General features: G+C 38.0%; 2 protein-coding genes across 9 annotated transcripts; one reads left to right on the top strand and one right to left on the bottom strand.

Annotated features, from left to right (window-relative positions):
• Positions 1-12: 12 nt before the first annotated feature.
• On the top strand, positions 13-3748 carry PNRC2 (proline-rich nuclear receptor coactivator 2). Its single transcript, XM_010830044.1, has 2 exons — positions 13-814; positions 1685-3748. The coding sequence occupies exon 2, from the start codon at positions 1703-1705 to the stop codon at positions 2120-2122; it is 420 nt and encodes a 139-aa protein (XP_010828346.1). The 5' UTR covers positions 13-814; positions 1685-1702; the 3' UTR covers positions 2123-3748.
• Positions 3749-4911: 1163 nt separating this feature from the next.
• Positions 4912-18097, bottom strand: SRSF10 (serine/arginine-rich splicing factor 10). Of its 8 annotated transcripts, XM_010830053.1 has the most exons (7): positions 17869-18096; positions 16338-16442; positions 12657-12760; positions 10995-11157; positions 10722-10775; positions 10489-10590; positions 4912-7255 (listed from the first exon to the last, which is right to left on the bottom strand). In XM_010830053.1, the coding sequence occupies exons 1-7, from the start codon at positions 17931-17933 to the stop codon at positions 7195-7197; spliced, it is 654 nt and encodes a 217-aa protein (XP_010828355.1). In that variant the 5' UTR covers positions 17934-18096; the 3' UTR covers positions 4912-7194. The 8 variants fall into 8 exon arrangements, with proteins under 8 accessions (XP_010828355.1, XP_010828351.1, XP_010828349.1 ...); XM_010830049.1 differs by lacking the exon at positions 10489-10590 and having other exon boundaries at positions 10722-10772; positions 17869-18094; XM_010830047.1 differs by lacking the exon at positions 10489-10590 and having other exon boundaries at positions 17869-18093.
• Positions 18098-18366: the final 269 nt, after the last annotated feature.

Raw genomic sequence — 18366 nt, forward strand, 5'->3', positions numbered from 1 at the left:
CCACGTCGAAGCCCAACCCCGTTGCGGAAGACCCGAACTTTCCGGGCTCGCTTTGGGAATGATTCAGGGTCTGGAAACTAATTTCCTTAGGGCGTTAAAACAGTCTGGAGGGGCCTTTCACCCTTTCGATAAGAGCTTCTTGCTTGGTAACTTGGTTTCTTGGACTATCAAGTGGAATCGCAAATGTTTAATGTTTATAATAGTGATTGTTTTTATATATTTAAGATGGGAAACTGACTGCTTGTTACGGCTTGTGAAACTTATTTTAAAACGGGGAGGAGTCAAGAGTTCATAACCAAAGGAAGCGCTGCGTGACGTAAACATGTTGGGAGAGGAGGCTCTGCTAAAACAGATACGTGATGTGTCTAAAGATTGGGAAATTCTAGTGGGACTTTAAAAACACGGTCTCTTTAGGAAACAAATTTTAAGCCCATTTCTTGGCATGGCTGTAGAGGCTAACGTTTCCATGGTTTGACAACATTTTGGTCACTAAATCTGTGTGAGACATTGTTCAGTAAGTAGCCATTTAAGTTTTTTCTGGAGTAAATATGAACGATCACATTCTCTGTTTTTTAATTGAAATAATGAAGAAATCGTTGCTTTTCTAGCTAAGACTTCTCTCAAACTTGTGTGCTGAGGAGACTCAGATGTTGGCCTCAGCTCCTAGGCTGAACTCAGCAGATCGGCCCATGAAAACTTCTGTATTGAGACAAAGGAAAGGATCTGTCAGAAAGCAACATCTATTATCCTGGGCGTGGCAGCAAGGAAGAGGACAGGTAGTGGAAATCCTGCAATCGGAAAAGCAGACTGAAAGGTATCAAAAACTCAACGGTTGTAATGGGGCAGACATTTTATGATCAGATGAGTCGCTCAGTCGAGTCCGACTCTTTGCGACCCCATGAATCGCAGCACGCCAGGCCTCCCTGTCCATCACCAGCTCCTGGAGTTCACTGAGACTCACGCGTCCATCGAGTCAGTGATGCCATCCAGCCATCTCATCCTCTGTCGTCCCCTTCTCGTTTCAAACCAGGATCTTCCCTGGTGGCTCAGACGGTAAAGCGTCTGCCTACGATGCGGGAGACCTGGGTTCAATCCCTGGGTGGGGAAGATCTCCTGGAGAAGGAAATGGCAACCCACTCCAGTTTTGTTGCCTGGGAAATCCCATGGACGGAGGAACCTGGTTAGGCTACAGTCCATGGGGTCGCAGAGAGTCGGACACGACTGAGCGACTTCACTCACTCATTCTAGAGCTTCCCAGGTGGACTCCATGATAAAGAATCCACCCAGCAATGCACGAGACCTGGGTTAGATCCCTGGGTCGGGAAGATCGCCTGGTGGAGGAAACGGAAACCCACTCGTGTTCTTTGCTGGAGAATTCTATGGACAGACGAGCCTGGCGGGCTACAGCCCATGGGATTGCAAAAGGTTGGATGTGACTGAGCAGGCACACGGGCACATCCTAAACAAACTTTTTAATGCAGTATTATTTAGATTTGTTGGTAAACTCATTAATTTCTTAGGAAGGTAATAAAGGCTGTACATGTAATTGTGAACAGTATAGTGAAGCTAAAGAAGCTGAACAGCACATGAGTCTTCTTCAAGATATTTGGAGTTGCAAATTGGGGCCACTGAAGTTTTGTACTACTTTGTGGGATTTCACTCAGTATTTTGTTTCCACTCACAGGTGACAAAGAAGCTGAAGATGGGTGGTGGAGAGAGGTATAACATTCCAGCCCCTCAAACTAGAAATGTTAGTAAGAACCAACAACAGCTTAGTAGACAGAAGACCAAGGATCAGAATTCCCAGATGAAGATTGTTCACAAGAAAAAGGAAAGAGGACATACTTATAATTCATCATCAGCTGCATGGCAGGCCATGCAAAATGGGGGGAAGAACAAAAATTTTCCAAACAATCAAAACTGGAACTCTAGCTTATCAAGTCCCACCTTACTTTTTAAGTCTCAAACTAATCAGAACTATGCCGGGGCCAAATTTAGTGAGCCACCATCACCAAGTGTTCTTCCTAAACCACCAAGCCACTGGGTTCCTGTTTCCTTTAATCCTTCTGATAAAGAAATAATGACATTTCAACTTAAAACCTTACTTAAAGTACAGGTATAAAATGAGGTAAAGTACTAACATTTAAACTTAGTCATATTTAAGGATAACTGGCAATTGTTTCAGACCAAATTCACTAGGGAATTAATCTGTAAAACTGATTAATGTGGAAAATATAATTAGACTTCATCTTAATTGTTTTATGTGCACTGTGATGGTAGAATCAGTACAGTTTAAGATAACTGAATTATGGATAATTGTATTTGATCTCTTCACTAGTATTCTCAATTGAGTGACCATACAAGTGAAACCATTCAAATTTAGATTTGGGGAATGGTAAAGGAATCAACTTTTTATATTGCTTGTTGGGGGAAAATACTGAAGATTATCATTTCATGGGTCAGCAGATTGACTTGTTAAGATGGTAAATCAGATCATAAGCATCCAGTTAAAGACATACAGGGGTTGAAAACTGTTTGAATCTTTGAGATGTTATTGTCCTAGAGACAGCTAAATCAGTACACCTAAACCAGTAGTATGACAACAACCTGATGCACTGCCTAAAGAAAATGTGAATTTTTTTTTTTAGAGAATAGTATTTTAATGAACTGTATGGTGGTGAATGTGTGAAGGGCACTAGGGGCTATTTAGAATGAAACAAGCCATTGGCCCTCTTGTGTGCAGTGGATAGGTGTCTGCCAACAAATGCACCAAAACCAATTTTTATAGAAACAGTATTTGGTGTTCAGAGTAGCTTTCAAAATAACATTTTTGTATGATGGCACTGCACAAGCTATTCTGACAGTGATACGGCTTTAAATCATCCCTGCAAAGTTTTTTTTAAAGTTGGGAGCTGTATAATGTGAAAGTTCTGCATACCTAGGAAAGAGCCATGTAAATACATGTAATAAAATTGTAGCATATGTAAAGTTTTGTTGGCATTTATCCTATAAAAATAGAATATTTTAGTACAAATTTGCTGAATGTAAGACATGGACTCTTAATACTATGGCCTAATTTTAAAGGTCAAAAAAACCCCCACAAACTAACCTGTTTTTAAATTTTGCCCTTGTGCTGAAGTGCCAGTGTATGTATGTTATAATTGATCTTGCTGTAAACTATATTTCAAAGTAAATCCTAGTGTAAGAAGTTTTATATAACTGAAAAGGTTTTAAGCTGCTAAAACACTTGCTATTTTTGAGATGTGAAATGCAGTATGGGGTTATTTTTTTTCCTTAAACCCAAAGATTAACTATTAAGCAGTCCCTCCAACCTTAAAGACTCCTTTTGGCTTTCGACAGCTTGTGTAACCTATGAGTATAGGGTAGAACGTCAGTGTATTTTTTTTTCTTGTCAACAGGTGCAACCCAGGGGACCAACTTACTGCAAAAGATGTAGTTTCTTGCATAATACCTTGATAACATGTTTTGCTTACTTTAAACATGCTAATTACAACAGCCATCCCAGTAGTAAAAGTGTGTGTATGGGGTGGGGGGGCGGTGTCTATTTTCTAATTTGGCAGCTTTTTTTTATACTTTTAAGCAGAATGCCTAAATTGTTTCTCCAAATAAATTGAGGTGAGATGTCCAAGTCAAATGATGATATCCTAAAAACAAGTTTTATATAGTACTTAATGTACATACATGAATTCGAAGCATGAAATTAAAAAATAAAATTGTTTCTTCCCCACTGGCTTGTTTTTATTGTATAGAAGTTGTTATGACTATTTGCATAATTAACCCCACTGAAATACAATAGAACCATTGGTTTTTAAGAAGCAACCCATTTGCTGACAAAGTCTTGGATTAGCAGCTATACATTAAAAAGGGAACTGACTTGCTCTTTACAGCAGGGCTAACAGGAAAAGGCCATAGAATATTTCAGGAACTTGCATAAAGCTTTTGAATTTATTTTACTCAGTAAAGCACGTTTAATTGCCTAAGATGGCTTAGGTTTATAGAAAAAAAAAATAGAATTACTCAAATTGACAGGAACATTTGTGTTACCTATTTGTTAACATATAGTCTTCACAAGAGGACCTTGGGGGAAAAAAGAACTATAACCGGCTTTCTAACGCATTCCAAAAGATAGGACAGCTTAAAGTAGTTTTAAGTTCCACACTAAGCAGGCTGTGATGCTAGGGCCAGGCTGTATTTTCTCACGCAAACGCTAACATCTGAGTCGTCACCTTTGTCCTGTGTCCCAGTGTAATTTCTGTGGGCAATAATGCCAACAACTGCCAAGTGCCCTTTGTGCTGTACTGGAATCCACTGGACTGAACAGTCCTTATCCCAGGCATTAAGTTAGGTTTGATGTATACATATATATTCTAGATTTTTTGGCTTGGAATTGACTCAAGTGGTAAAAAATGTTCTTCACTACAAAAATTTTAATAGCTAAGGGTAACTTATACCTTAGATACAGAGTTATGGTTCGCCTACAACAAGTATGTTGACATCAATTTCCCAAATTGTTCTAAGAACCAAAAAGTTTAGCACTCATCTATCTTGTAGGGCTGTGGTCAGCAAAAGCATGAGCCTTGTCAGTGTCATAATTTACATTGTCATCTTTCTGATGGCAGCATATACAGTTCGATAGAATCTTCAGTCTATAACCTATCTTTACACTTAAGTTCTCTTCATCCCAGAAGCAAGCACAAGATGGAAAAAAACCAAAGGGTTTTGGGTAAGTTTTCTAGCGTTTCTTTAACTATTCTCATAGGCAATTACTTTGTAAAATAAGTGGGATAAAGTACATCTCCAACTTCTTATACAAATGAGGAAAGCCTACCCAGTCACAAATCTGTCAGGCAGAGCTAAACCTAAAAAAATAAAAATAAAAAAAATTCAAGATTTTTTGGATCCTTGACCAGTTTTATTTCATTATCTAGCATTCAGAGATGTGCTCTACAAAAAACTAGACACAAAAAGGCCTTTTACTTCTTTACAAACTACTCTGTCAATTATCAATAAAATCAATTTACACACCTTGCTTTTTAGGCCAAATATTAAAAGAATCCCACCTTTAACATAAGGGTGAAACAGCTGTTAGGAATACAGAGGAACAACACAATGAACATAACCAGCACTGCTGAGGGAGGGACAAAGGGGAACCCACAAGGAGCCTTTTCCATGGCAGCCAGCTATGTTTTACAGACAGGGAACAGTGGTTGGGACAGGTTGCTGACTTCATTTATCAATGAGGACAGTTACACCTCGGACTCCAGGTGTGAAAAGCTGACAGACCTTAGTTGAACACTGTGACTCCTGAGCTACCACTGTGCTCTTCAAGTTCACAGCCTCCCCACTTCAAAATATCTCAGGATCTTGTAAACAAGAATGTTCAAAATGCAATACAATGTGATTGAAATCTGGAAAGCTAAATTGGAAAGTGAGTGACAGCTGCTGTCAACAGCTGATCCTGGATTACATTTAACCTCTTTTTCATTCAAGAAAGTTCCAAAAAACTTTGTAATTCAATTATGTTCATAAATCTATTAAATCTTGCAAGTGAATTCTAGATTCCATTGTATTAATTAAGTTATTAAATTTACCTATTTGATTTAAAAAGATGAACCAAATGAAAAACCATGGACACTTAACTAGTATCTGCCACTTACTTGCTGTGTGGTCTTGTGCAAGTTTGAAATATTAAAAAAATGAAGCAGGGGTAAAAATACCTCCATTTCACATCTCCCTTAGATGTATTCTGCTATGTTTTCAAAATCTTTATAAATGCTTAAACACTTCTGTATTTTTAGGTGAATAACTTTAGATAAAAAGTTTTAAATGCCGCAGAAATAAGACAAAAATATAATATGCAAGTGATGAAATCAATGTATAGGTAAACTGCACATCCTAATGAGGAACTAAGGAATCCAAACCATTTTGTGATACTACAAAAGTTATTTATTCACTATACACAGAACATGTCCCCTATAAAATGTACATGTAAATCACTAAAAAGTATAATTTGGTGAACATTTTCTCAATTACAGAACATACTAAATCAGTTGGGAATTAACAGCTCTCTGTCTGCCTCAAAATAATCTTTAATTATAGCACCCAGAGTCTCCTTTACATCTGATGCAAAGTTAAATACTTATTTTGGGGATTGCTGCCTAATGTGTTTGAGGAGGCAGAGTTAACAATTAAATATAACTCTAGTATATTACAGTCACTGCACAATAAATCAGTTTATTACAGATTAAAACAAATCATTTTTTCATTATCTGTATTAATGGGATGCAAACAAATACTGGATACTTTTAAATGGCAAATAACCACAAAATTGCTTCTTGATAGTATATTGGATTTTATAATTACATAGGATATAAACGGTGTAAAATATTGTTATTATACACCTCAAACAAGACAATGAGGCCACACTGTTATGATTCACTAGATTGTGCTCAGTAGACATTTACTGAATAAGTGAGTTTTACCTGTTTTTCTCCCCAATTACCCAGTACAATTTTGGGGCATACTATGGGCTCAGTAAATGTTTGCTGTATATACTGACTAGGAAGGAGGTGAGAAGAGATGGACCCTCTTAGCTGGATGTCAAGTATCATAATTGGAATTTACGAGGGAGCGTGTTTAAGGAAGATGTAAACCACATATGGCATACAAGGAAACTCAGATGCCAACAAAGCAAAGCATTAGCAGAAAACACTGGCACTGGAATAATAAACAAAGGCAAGATTTCCCAATAGCAAAAATAGAACTGACTTTTTTAAGAGATAACCAAGTTTATATTGGACCATACCTTTTCTCACCCAATTCACTTTGAGACAGACCAATAGAGGCACTGTAAGAGACTATGGCTGTCTTCCTTGATATTCAGACATCCTGGTTTCCAATAATTTAACATGGACCTGTTACCCACGAATCAGTATAAACCTATTCAGATTTAGGGATTAGTTTCCACAAGTACAAAGTTGAATTTCCTTTTATTTGTCCTAAAATGCTTACTTTCAAACTTGAAGGGACTTCAAATATTCCATGTAGTTTCCATAACATTCTTTTATCTTTTCAGACCAGAGTCAAAATATTCGTACAGTATTCATACTGCAGCACCTTCCACCCACCCTTTGGTCGCTTGAACTGCCCTTCTTTGGTTCTTTTTCCGCTTTCTCAGATCTTTCTTGAAGTGTAGTAAGCAGAACTGTACTGGGTATTCCAGCTGCAGTTTGGTCTTAAATAAAAGAAGGATGTTTGTCAGTTTGGTTTTTCTTTATTCTTCTCTGTGGTATACAGGATTTTGTTAGTTGAACTGGATGTAGCAGCTTACAGGGCCAAATTCTCAAGAGAATAGTATAATAGTTCCCAGGCCTTTTTCCTGGGTTGTAACTTAAGAGCTCACACTCTATGTAGCACCTTTCCTTTCTTAAGCATTATCTGTCATTATTCTTCTTGTTTACTTGGCTTCAAAAAAAAAAAAAAAAGCAGAGAGATCTTAAGTAAAAAGAGAGGTGAACTGTCAGCTCTCACTTGAGTCTTGATATGTTCTACTCCAATGCTGGGTTGTGCCAGACACAGTACATACTCAGTAATTATGCACCTATGTAACCCAACATTAAAGCCCTCTATAAGGATCCTCCAGTATCAGGAGGATCCCTATCATGGGTTCAACTATAAAATAGTCCCTTTGAAGCCATGTTAAACATGTCACTTTAGAAATAACATAAAGTTCTCAAGAAAGTCTAAAAATAAGTGACACATCAGGCCTTCTAATTCTATATGGACTGAGAACAATTTCCATGGGTTATTTCCTCAATCTACTCTATTTATAGTCCACTAAAAAAAAAAAAAAATCTAAGGATCAGGCCTGAGCTCAAATCCTGGATCTGCCTTTTATAGCTTTTCCTTTGTGCCTCAGTTTATCATCTGTGACATGGAGAAAATAAAAGTATCTTTCTTACAGGGTTCATGATAAGTAAATGAATTAATACAGAAAACTTTAGAACAGTGTCTGGCACATCATAATAAATATCAGCTATACTTGTTTTCATTATAAAGCTAGAACTCAGACCACAAAACACCTAAACCAGTTCCCCACAGTGATTATCACTTAACATTAAGTGCTCACCAACACTGAACGCAAAAATATATTAAATCATGCCATAAACATAAGGCCCAATCCATCTTGTTCAGGATGGGGACGAGTAGGATTATTGGTCCATCTAACAAAGAAAATATAAACTTAAAAATCTGACTCAAATTTCATTTTAATGCATATCTTAAAACAAGTAACCTAAGTTATTTAACCCGAGGGGTTTAATATGCAATCATGAAACAACTTTGAACTTACACAGGAAATGTTAAGCACTATGTAAAAGACGTACCTTTCTGGCAAGTTCTATCATTTCCAAAGTAAGAGCTGTGCCTAGTGCAACGCTGATTTAAAATGCTCCTAAATCTACAAAGAGCTGTTTCCACTGTTATTTTAGAATCTCATTCAAAACTATAATAATTCCAGTTAATCATTATTTCCTTCATTTTGTTTTTATTATAGCATGTTTGCTTAATTTACAGCAAGCAGAAAATAAGCTGGGTCTTGTTTTGATCCAAACATTGATGTTTTAAAGGTTGTACACAATATTTGTTAAAAAGAACATATAAAAATACCTTTTTAGAAGCTTCTATAAGAAAGAAAATACAAAGTTTAACCCCACAACTTTCCTCTTTGCTAGAACTGCGAACTACTGCTACAGTTTTAAATAGACTTTTTGTTTAAACTATACATCCAGGAAAATCTAAAAAAATTAAAGAAACGTGCATATAAATGATTGCATAGCAGAACATGAACATTAACTGCAAACAGTAAAGAAATGAGTTAGAAATACTATCAAATATACAAAGGTTCTAGAATCAATCCTTGAAACACATTCCACAAACAGTATTTAAAAACCACCTTTTGTTCTTTACAGGCAAGGCCTAGATCTCTAAAACCGAAACTGAAAAAAGTAATCCTCTAAAAGGGATAGTTTCCCCACAACATTTCTTACTTATGCCTGTAAGCAAGCAATCTAAAATTTTAAAGATGCTAGCTTTTACTCTGAAATGAGACTGGACATATCAAGTCACTTTTTATTGCCCCCACATGATATCACAGAGAGATGTTAGAAATTTTTATAAAGAGCAGGGTATTATTCTCTTGTTTTTATCAGGTACTATACTGATAATCAATCATAAACTCAAAGAGATGTGACTTTCTTGAAATTAATTTTTTCCAAAGTTATTTTAAATCTCATGGCACCAGAGAATCACTTAGAATGGGAGTGTTGTTTTTTAACTTGCCTCACGTTAAACTGAGGTGTGAAGAACAAGCTTCCTTCATAAAGAGATGGGCACATTTTGATACAAATGCACACACCAAGTGCTTTAAGCATCAAAATTCAGTCCTCTTACACTATGCACACTCACAAACAAATCCTCCTTTGAAACACTTTACTTGCTTTTAACAGCAGTAAGAAAACTATGCAATATTATGGTTAACAACGCTCCTTAAAGTAACTACATAAGAGCTTTCTTTTCCCCTTAAAATTATTTCTGCCACCATCAACCTGCCCAAATTTTAAGGTGAGTTTTTCCGACGTTTGTATGGTTCCAAATCTTCATAGAAACCAGGAAAGTGAAGGCTCCTTGTTTCAAACAATCTGCCTGAAAATGCTACTTAACCCACTTGTCATGTTCCAAGACAGTGGGGGTTAACAGAAGAACTACTCCACACTGTGCCATAAACTATCATCACGGGCCTAGACATCTGGACAAGACAAAAAGGTCCACCCTGAACCTAAATGTGTCTGGTCGTCAGTGTTTACTGTGGCTACGACTTCACTTTTTTTCATTCTATCTTATTAGCAAGCTACATTTCTAGGTTAACAGTTCTACCAAATATGGATATGAAAGTTTATTTTTAATAAGACAATGTTGCAAATTATGGTCAACCAACATCTTTTCACCAATACTTCAAGCATAAAAAATGAGAATCTTTACAAAAATATACAGAGACACCACGAATTGGTAGCTGCCCATAACATTAAACAAACTGGACTCTTAAGAGTGGCTTCTCAACAGCATATCATTTTAATTATAACCATTGCCTGGTACAGGGAAAACTGACAAGTGTTTTTTAAGCATCATTGCAACATTGTATTCCTGATAATTTAAGTAAACCAAACTATGAGTAAATGAATGATACATGCCTAAAAATATCATGGTTTATACTATCAGTGGCCACTGGACTTAGGACTAGTCCAAGACCTTGACCTAGATTTTGACCTAGACCTAGACTGTGATCTTGACTGAGATTTGGATCTAGGTGGTTCTTTTTTCCTTGATTCCTTTTCATATCTTGAGCCAGACTTATAATGTGTTTTGGAATCTGTTTTAGAGGTGCCTCTAGTTTTGGTGTGAGATGCAGACCTAGAACGTGATTTAGCCTTCATTTCTTTCTTGGGCTGGGACTTGGACCGTGATCTTGAATTGGATTTAGATCTTGAAAAAGATCGATTTCGGTGTTTGAATCTTTCAAAACAGAGGAGAAATACAATTAGAGTAAAAATTAGATTCTATATTAATCAAATTTGTTTTTAGAGCAAAAGTTCACTCTGAAATTGAAAAATGTATAAAGTCTTTTTCAAAGCAAAGTTATTTACCTATCATTGTCGGAATGGCTTCTGCTACGCCGTGGTCTTCCAGTCGGTCTACTGCTAAAAAGTACATCAGAAAAAGCAAACAGTGACACATGTCTATTTATAAGTTTCTAATTCAAAAAGTGAACCATAAAACTTTTAAAAATAAAGTAGTAAAAATATTTTAAGTCTCAATGAAGCATACAATATACATAATTAAAAAGTATACAAAAAGATAAAAAAAACAAAAGACTAACAAAGGTTTTCTAACAGATCACTGTGGTACACATCACTTACTTTCTAGGACTATAAGATCTTCTGTAGTTGTAATCGAAGGACCGACTCCTGGATCTTCTTCTGTCATAACTTCGGCTTCTAGAACGTCTGTATCTGTCATAATCATCATAGCGCGAAGAACTATACACATTCCTCCCTTCCTTGGCTTTCATCTGATTTGGAGCTATGAAACAGAGAAGGGAAATATTTACAAACATTAAAAATGTAGTATTTAAGCCTTCAAATTATAGGATAATTTCCTGTATCACTTTCCCTTTTGCCCCCAAATCTTTGTCAAGGCTAACTGTGAATATCCTGGAAAAGGTATTTATTTTCAAGCAAGGCTATTAGGAGATGGTTTTATGTTAAAAATGATACTCTCAAATATCTCAATTTTTTTTCCCCCAAAGACCTCTCACATCTAGTGTGTTGTCCAAAATAAGCCAACTACTTCAACATCAGGAAAATATTTTTAAAATTCCAAATTAAAACACAAATGACTTTTGAACCACATGCTAATTTGGAACAATCTCACCATAGTTTCCATTCATCTGGAACACAATTAACAATGACAAAATACTTAATGGTGGCCTATGAACAATATGCAGTGTCAAAATGCAACAACATACATTTAGTTACATAGTTCTGAGAAACCATGACAAAGAAAACTAACACTTGCTGAATGCCTTGGTGGTGGTTTAGTCACTAAGTTGTGTCCGACTCTTGCGACCCCATGGACTGTGGCCCGCCAGGCTCCTCTGTCCATGGGATTCTCCAGGCAAGAATACTGGAGTGGGTTGCCATTTCCTTCTCCAGGGGATCTTCCTGACCGAGGAATCGAACCCGGGTCTCCTGCACTGCAGGCAGATTCTTTACCAACTGAGCTATGAGGGAAGCTGAACGCCTTAGACATACCCATATCCTTGGACAGGCCTCAATCCGTTCATTAGCCTTATTTGATCCTATGAAGCAGATTTACGTGTACTTTACGTATGTGTGTATGAAGGTATAAATAATACAGTGACTACCCAGGAACCTATCATCCGACCCAAGAACTAGAGAATTACCAATAGCTTGTATCTACCTAAGTGATCCTCTCTTCAGTAACTATTTTAATCTCTATCTTTTACTATCTTGCTTAAGGTAACGTAAAGGTTAAGACAGAATTTAAACCCAGGTCCATCTGACTGCAAAGCCTGTACTTCTGCCTTACTGGCATGCGGCCAACACCTGGTGTAATGCCTGCATTAACAAAAATCAAGTACTAATAACAGCATCTATTCTAGGTTTAATCTAGATACTCTTTCCCAGTCTGTCAACTTCTACAGCCACCTACATAATTAATCAGTATACCATGATGAAGGGAAATGGCTCAAAAGAACCAGAACTTTACAAATTTTATTCCTTTCGATTACACAATCAATATATTAAACATGCCCTAACTGATAATAATGATCCACTTTCTTAAGAGTCCAAACATACTTCAGGGATTCTGATCAATGCATTCTAAATCCTTATGTCTACCTTGAAATTCTGCAAAGTATTCAAAAATTCCCCCAAACTATCGTTTTCGGTTTGAACAGATAAGACATATTGCACAAGTATTTCCAAGAAGCATTCTCAAAACAGTGTCTAAGTATGATGTGTTTTACATGTATTAGACATAAGAGTCCTGATACTTACTCTTTCGATCCCCCTGTGCAAACTGTATTTCAATTTGGCGTCCACAAATCCACTTTCTGTCCAAATTATGTAAAGCATCTTCAGCATCACGAACATCCTCAAATGTGCTAAATGTTAAGGGGCTTGGGAAGTTTTGCAAACTTTGATAATGAATGAGTTCAGTTGGTAAGTCTGGAACAATTTGCAATCTCTCAACATTATTCTAGAAAATCAAGACCCCACTAACTAGTTGGTTGATTCAGCTATAAACACTTCATCGTATTAAAGCACTTGTGCTAAGTTTGAAAACGCATGTGAATGAATACATATTATAAAGTTATAATTGATATAAAGTCTGTTATAGCTGAACTACCAAGTAATCCCATCAGGATTTTCCTGTTTTAAGAATTTTACAGAAAAATACAAAATAGAAAAACAAATGCCAATTTTATGTTGTATGCCAAAACAAAAATTTCTTAAAACCAAAACTGTTTTTCGTATTTTTGTTTCAAATGAAAAAAAAAAAATGCCAATAGTTCTTGTGGAAGCAAGCGGAATATACAAGAAATGAAAGCATTAACCTCAAATTAATCTTGCTATTTTTTCAGACATATCTAACCGATTATTTCACGTAGCTGTCTTACCATATACCACACTGAGAAGACTGATATACTAGCCACTTGCAGTTATCAAGACAGAATCAAGCAATACTAAAGACATCACTATACCAGAAGCACATTACATCCATGCACAGACTATAAAAGTATGCTGTCAAGAAATTATAGACCATTTCTAAAGATTCCTGGAGTAGAAAGCCCTTACCATGACACTAAACATAAAGCTTCCCATGAGGAAATGGGTTTGGGACTGGTTTTCAATTTGAGAATTTCAAGATAATACTTACAAGCCCAAAGCAGGAATTGCTGGTACCCAGCTTTTGATCTGAGAGGCCAAGTTGCTTGTTCTCCCCAGTCAATGTAAGCTTTACAAAATTCTTCTGGCCAAATGTAGTTCCTTTCCTAAAACCACCATTCTAATAGAAGCCAAGCACATATTGAGAGCAGTGTTTAAAGGAAAGCTTCTCAAGTGGACCTAGGCTAGGTCTGTGTGTGGATTTTCATTCTGTACTAAAATTCACTGTTCTAACTTGTCCATTTCTATTTCTTAAATTTGAGAGCAGCGCAGATCTTAAGTGCTGATTAAAAACATCCCAAAGTGATATAGTCCCTTCAAGACTGATATTAATATTCTCTTACTCCAGAGACTAAAAGGTCTGTCTCACTTTATTTGCTATTTTTAATTCTGAAAGGACTTAAGGACCACAGCAGGGTCCCAGTTCTCTTTTCCTGAGGCTGTTATGTGTAGTGAAGGAGAGATTTTCTCAAGTCTTAAATCATGAGGCTTTCATCATGAAAAGACAAAGGTTCAAGGAAGTTTACAGCCTGGAATACTATAACCAAATACTCCTCCAGGTTAATGCAGTTGGGCTCTAAAGTAATTGAAAAGAACAAGTCCATTTAATGGTATACTACTTTGAGACAAAATAAAGGATTTAGACCATGAAGCATAAAAATTATTAATGAGAGCCAATCACCATCTGAGGCTACCCTCAAAAACAGAACCCTGGGTTGGATGAACCACGGTAAGGCTCTACCTTACCGGTTAAGAGATGGTTAGTTGGGAATGGGGTCAGATAAAAAAGAAAACGACAGCAAAGGCAAATATTCTGATGCCAGTTATGGAGAAATTTATACTCAAGGTCCAAGGTCTTTGCAAAATCCTGATACCCATTTTTAACTATTTTAAGACCATAGAAAGATTTTATATATATATAAAAAGCTATAATTTGCCTTGAGGTTCCTTTGAATAACTACTCCTCTGGCTCAAGTATCACATACTCCTGAGTCAAACTGCTGATCCTGGTTCCCAGGCCACCCCCAAACCAGATAAAATCAGGTCAACACTCTAAGCCAGAATGCACTGCTACTTAAAACAAACAAACAAACAAAACAAGCCAGATATAGCTCTTATCCTGTCTGTAACAGAGCTTTGCAACCAATTCTCACAACTGTCCTTGAGCAGAGGCCCTGTAGGAGTCACAGCTTTGGGCATTTCCCCTAAGCCACTCTAGAACTCTAAGTTTTCAGAGAATCGCTGAATGTAAGCAGTAAGAATTTAAGTACACAGCCCAAACTTTTGCTGTCACAAGATGATCTCACAGAAGGAAATAATGTCACCGGAGACTCTGGGCCAGGGAACAATTTCCCATAGATTCTGATTAGCGCTTATAGCAAGGATAAGGCTTTCTGCAGCCATTCTGGGACAACTGATCGTATGTGCTAAAAAGCATTCAGGGCCACTAGGTCTCACAGAACTAAGCTTTAGATATTAGAAGAATGTGTGTGCCACTAGCATTCCCTTTAAAAATCTATAAATAGACAGTATCCCTAGTGGACATGACCTTCTAAGACCACCAGAGCAGTTTCTAAGTAATCCCCAGTCCGTGCACCTGTGTCTCCTTTCAGCATGCCTCTGTGGAGGCCGTTTGACTCCAGAACCTCATGCTACTCCAAGAGCTCTGCCTGCCACCCTATGGCACCTTACCACCTGGTCCAAAACAGAAATATGCTGAATTTAAGCTTAACAACATTACATCCTGGTACACTTTAACTTGACAAGCTGAGAGAGAGTGCATTTATACAAGACCACAACACAACATCAAAAGCCCACAAAATCAAGTTACAGGTTTTGTCCCTAGACCAAACCGGAAAAATTTTGAAAATTAACTGCTTACAAAACATTAGGGAAAAAAAAAAAAAAGAAAAAAACAGAAAAAAAAACACAAAAAACAAGGAAAATAGTTATTCTGTAGGATACATCAGGTATGACTCCTTTAATCTTGGCCATCATTCAACTTCATCTTGACCTTTAACTCTTTAAGTGCTTGTCAGAAGGACTTGTCATGAGATGCTTGGCCAAATATGACAGATGGCTTTATCTTTAACTTTGAAAAACAACCTTTTCCCCCTTTTGTAGATAAAGCGAGGCTTTGTCTCCCATTAGGCTTGTCCTTCTTCCAGCTTTTCTTTATATTTTCTTTTCCCAAACTCTCCCTTCTCTTCAAGCCTGATCCTTAAGAGGTCTTTGGCTTGTCTACTTGCCTTAAGTGTTGAACTCTACTCTAAAGGTTCTTTCATGCTTTCTCTTTGGGGTCGCCATTAACTGTACAGCTTTACATTCTCTGAGGTAACAACAGAGGACAGCAAATTAGGGGACAATATTAAAGAAGCTTACCTCATTGTTATTATACAATTTGTTTTTGATCAAGTGATTCAAATTAACAAACAAGAATACCAAACTTTAATTGCTAAGCACAAGAACATATTAACCTTTAATTTGAGTTACATTAGAGGTGGTAGAGTGTATTCAAATTTAAATCACATTATAATTGATTTGAGTTTCAGCAGCATGAATGGGAATTTAAATATTTTACTCTTTTTGGATTAACTTTAAGAAATAGTAAGAACAATGTGAGTCAGAATTAATTTAGAAAAAAACTGAAGACAAAACATTAGAGGCCCAAAAAAAAAAAAAAAAAAACCAACCCACCAAAAAAACTACTTTTTAGATGTTACCTCTTACAAAAACTTGAATTTCAAACTTCAACACCCCTCACTAATCAGCCATCTGAAGAAAGGATATTGAACATATGCAAATCCTCTTGGACGGCGAGTGTAGAAATCAAGTGGAACATACACATCAACTATAGGACCATAACGACCAAATTCCCGACGTAAATCTTCAGACCTAAAAACATCATAAAAAGACGCCAAATTTTTATGTTCACTCTTTTAATAGTTTCTTTGTAAGAAATAGGTTTCTTTCTGTACTATTTTAAATAATGAAAGGGACTGTGCTATGTTCCTGGGTGACCTGAAACAAACAGGGAGAGCCAACTGTAAAAATACACAACATCTATCTTTTTGAGAAAGGACAGCCAGAATCCATGATTTTGGAACATAATAAACGAGCTGGTAATAAAACCTACTAGTGTTTTACATCAATAAGAAAACAAGACATTTAAGGAAACCTGATTACAACTTAATCTTCACTGCTTTTATCCACAGCCTTCATAACTTTTCATAAAAAGTATAGTTAACATTAAATTGTATATAAGTATTGTTAATTTAAAAAAAAAGTTTTAAAGCAACTCCAGTATTCTGAAAAATATCAAGCACTTTTTTTAGCCCCAAATTTTAGCGAAAGGGTTACACACTTAATAACAGGTAAATACGGTCTGAAAATTAAAAGACAAATATATAAAATTTCTCAATAAATGTCAATATGACATAAAGGGGAAAATTTCCTAGAAGCTAGAGTAAATTACTATTGCTTACTTTCCCTACTTAAAAGTTAAGACAGAAAAATCACACAAGGCTACCAAAATGGTGTGTGTGTAGAGTGGTTACTTGTGAAACCGTAAATCTGGTAACATTTCTTCCAAAAAATTCTGACCGCAACTCCATGCAATTAAGGGAATTGGCGAGAACAAAGGGGCGGTCCAGATTAATCCAATTTAGCTATCAACGCCCTAATGGTAGAAGCTTCCTAAACCTCTGTTTTCAAAGGGTGATGGGCATTTCCCGGAAAAGGGGAAGGACTATTTCGTACCGTCTCGCTGGGAGAATTTTTTTTTATCTCTAATCTCAACATCCCTTTTCTCCAAACATCTCCAACACCAAAAGAAAAAAATAAAAAAGGGGCAAATATAACACAGCAAAAAGGGTAGCAAACGCTACGCCACACTCCCCCTCGCCCCGATCCCGTTATTCTACTGCAAAGAAATTTTAACTAAAAAAAAAAAAACAACTTGTGGGCCGAGGGGGCGTGCACCCCAAAGAACGTTAACTTCAAATCAATGGGGAGCTGATGATCGGCGGAGACCCGAGACTGGAACCGAAGAGAGGAAGCGGGGAGGAAGGCTCCCCCCGATCTGCGGAGGGGAGGGGGCCGAAACCCGCGCCACGCGGGCCGCGCTCCCGCGTCCGCCTGGGAGGATCAGCGGCCGCCGCCCTCGCTCCCAAGCGGCGGTTGAGCCGGCGGCGCGGCCTAGTTCGGGCCCGAAAGCCCGCGCTGTACGCGCCATCTTCACCCCTTCCCCTCCCCCCGACCCAGGCCCCATGCGTCGCCGCACCGGTCTTCCCCGACCGCCTGCGGCCTCCCCTGTACATACCTGGTATCGTCGGCCACGTTCCTCACGAAGAGAGACGTGTTGGGGGGGCGCAGGTACCGGGACATGACGCCGGCGTTGAGTCTCCGCAGGGACACTAACGGGCTCAGCAAACCGTCCGCAGCTTCGGCGCCGGATCCTCCACAGACACACACACAGCCAGAGGGCTCCGCTACAGCGACCGCCTCTTCTCGCGAGACTTCACTCCCGTTCCCCCCACCCCCTCCCCTCCTACCTGGGCTCCACGCCGGGACCTGCAACGGTTGTTTCCCGCGAGATCACTAGGCGTGCGCCTGCGCACACGGGCGGCCGGAGTACGTGCCGCAGCCTCGGTCTCATTCATTGGCTTCTTGAGCTACCTCCCCCTTTGCCCGCAGCCCGCTCTTTCTTTCTTTAAGGCTTTATTTTCCCGCCTTTTCCTGCCTTGCGTCGCTTTCCCCTCTCCTTCACCCGCCCCGTAAGTCAGGAAGCAGATGTTTTAACTTGTGCGCCGTACTGTAC

This window comes from Bison bison, unplaced genomic scaffold, assembly GCF_000754665.1.
Source record: "Bison bison bison isolate TAMUID 2011002044 unplaced genomic scaffold, Bison_UMD1.0 scf7180017864516, whole genome shotgun sequence".
Taxonomy (NCBI): domain Eukaryota; kingdom Metazoa; phylum Chordata; class Mammalia; order Artiodactyla; family Bovidae; genus Bison; species Bison bison.

What these genes read in the sequence shown, in the direction of transcription:
- PNRC2 (XM_010830044.1), top strand. Translation starts at nt 1,703, where the DNA reads ATGGGTGGTGGAGAGAGGTATAACATTCCAGCCCCTCAAACTAGAAAT.
- SRSF10 (XM_010830045.1), bottom strand. Translation starts at nt 17,933, where the DNA reads ATGTCCCGGTACCTGCGCCCCCCCAACACGTCTCTCTTCGTGAGGAAC. An exon ending in AGAGGATTTGCATATGTTCA is followed by an intron (nt 12,761 to 16,337) that starts ATATCCTTTCTT and finishes AACATTTAGCAC; the next exon opens with ATTTGAGGATGTTCGTGATG. An exon ending in AGCCATTCCGACAATGATAG is followed by an intron (nt 10,591 to 10,721) that starts GTAAATAACTTT and finishes CTGTTTTGAAAG; the next exon opens with ATTCAAACACCGAAATCGAT.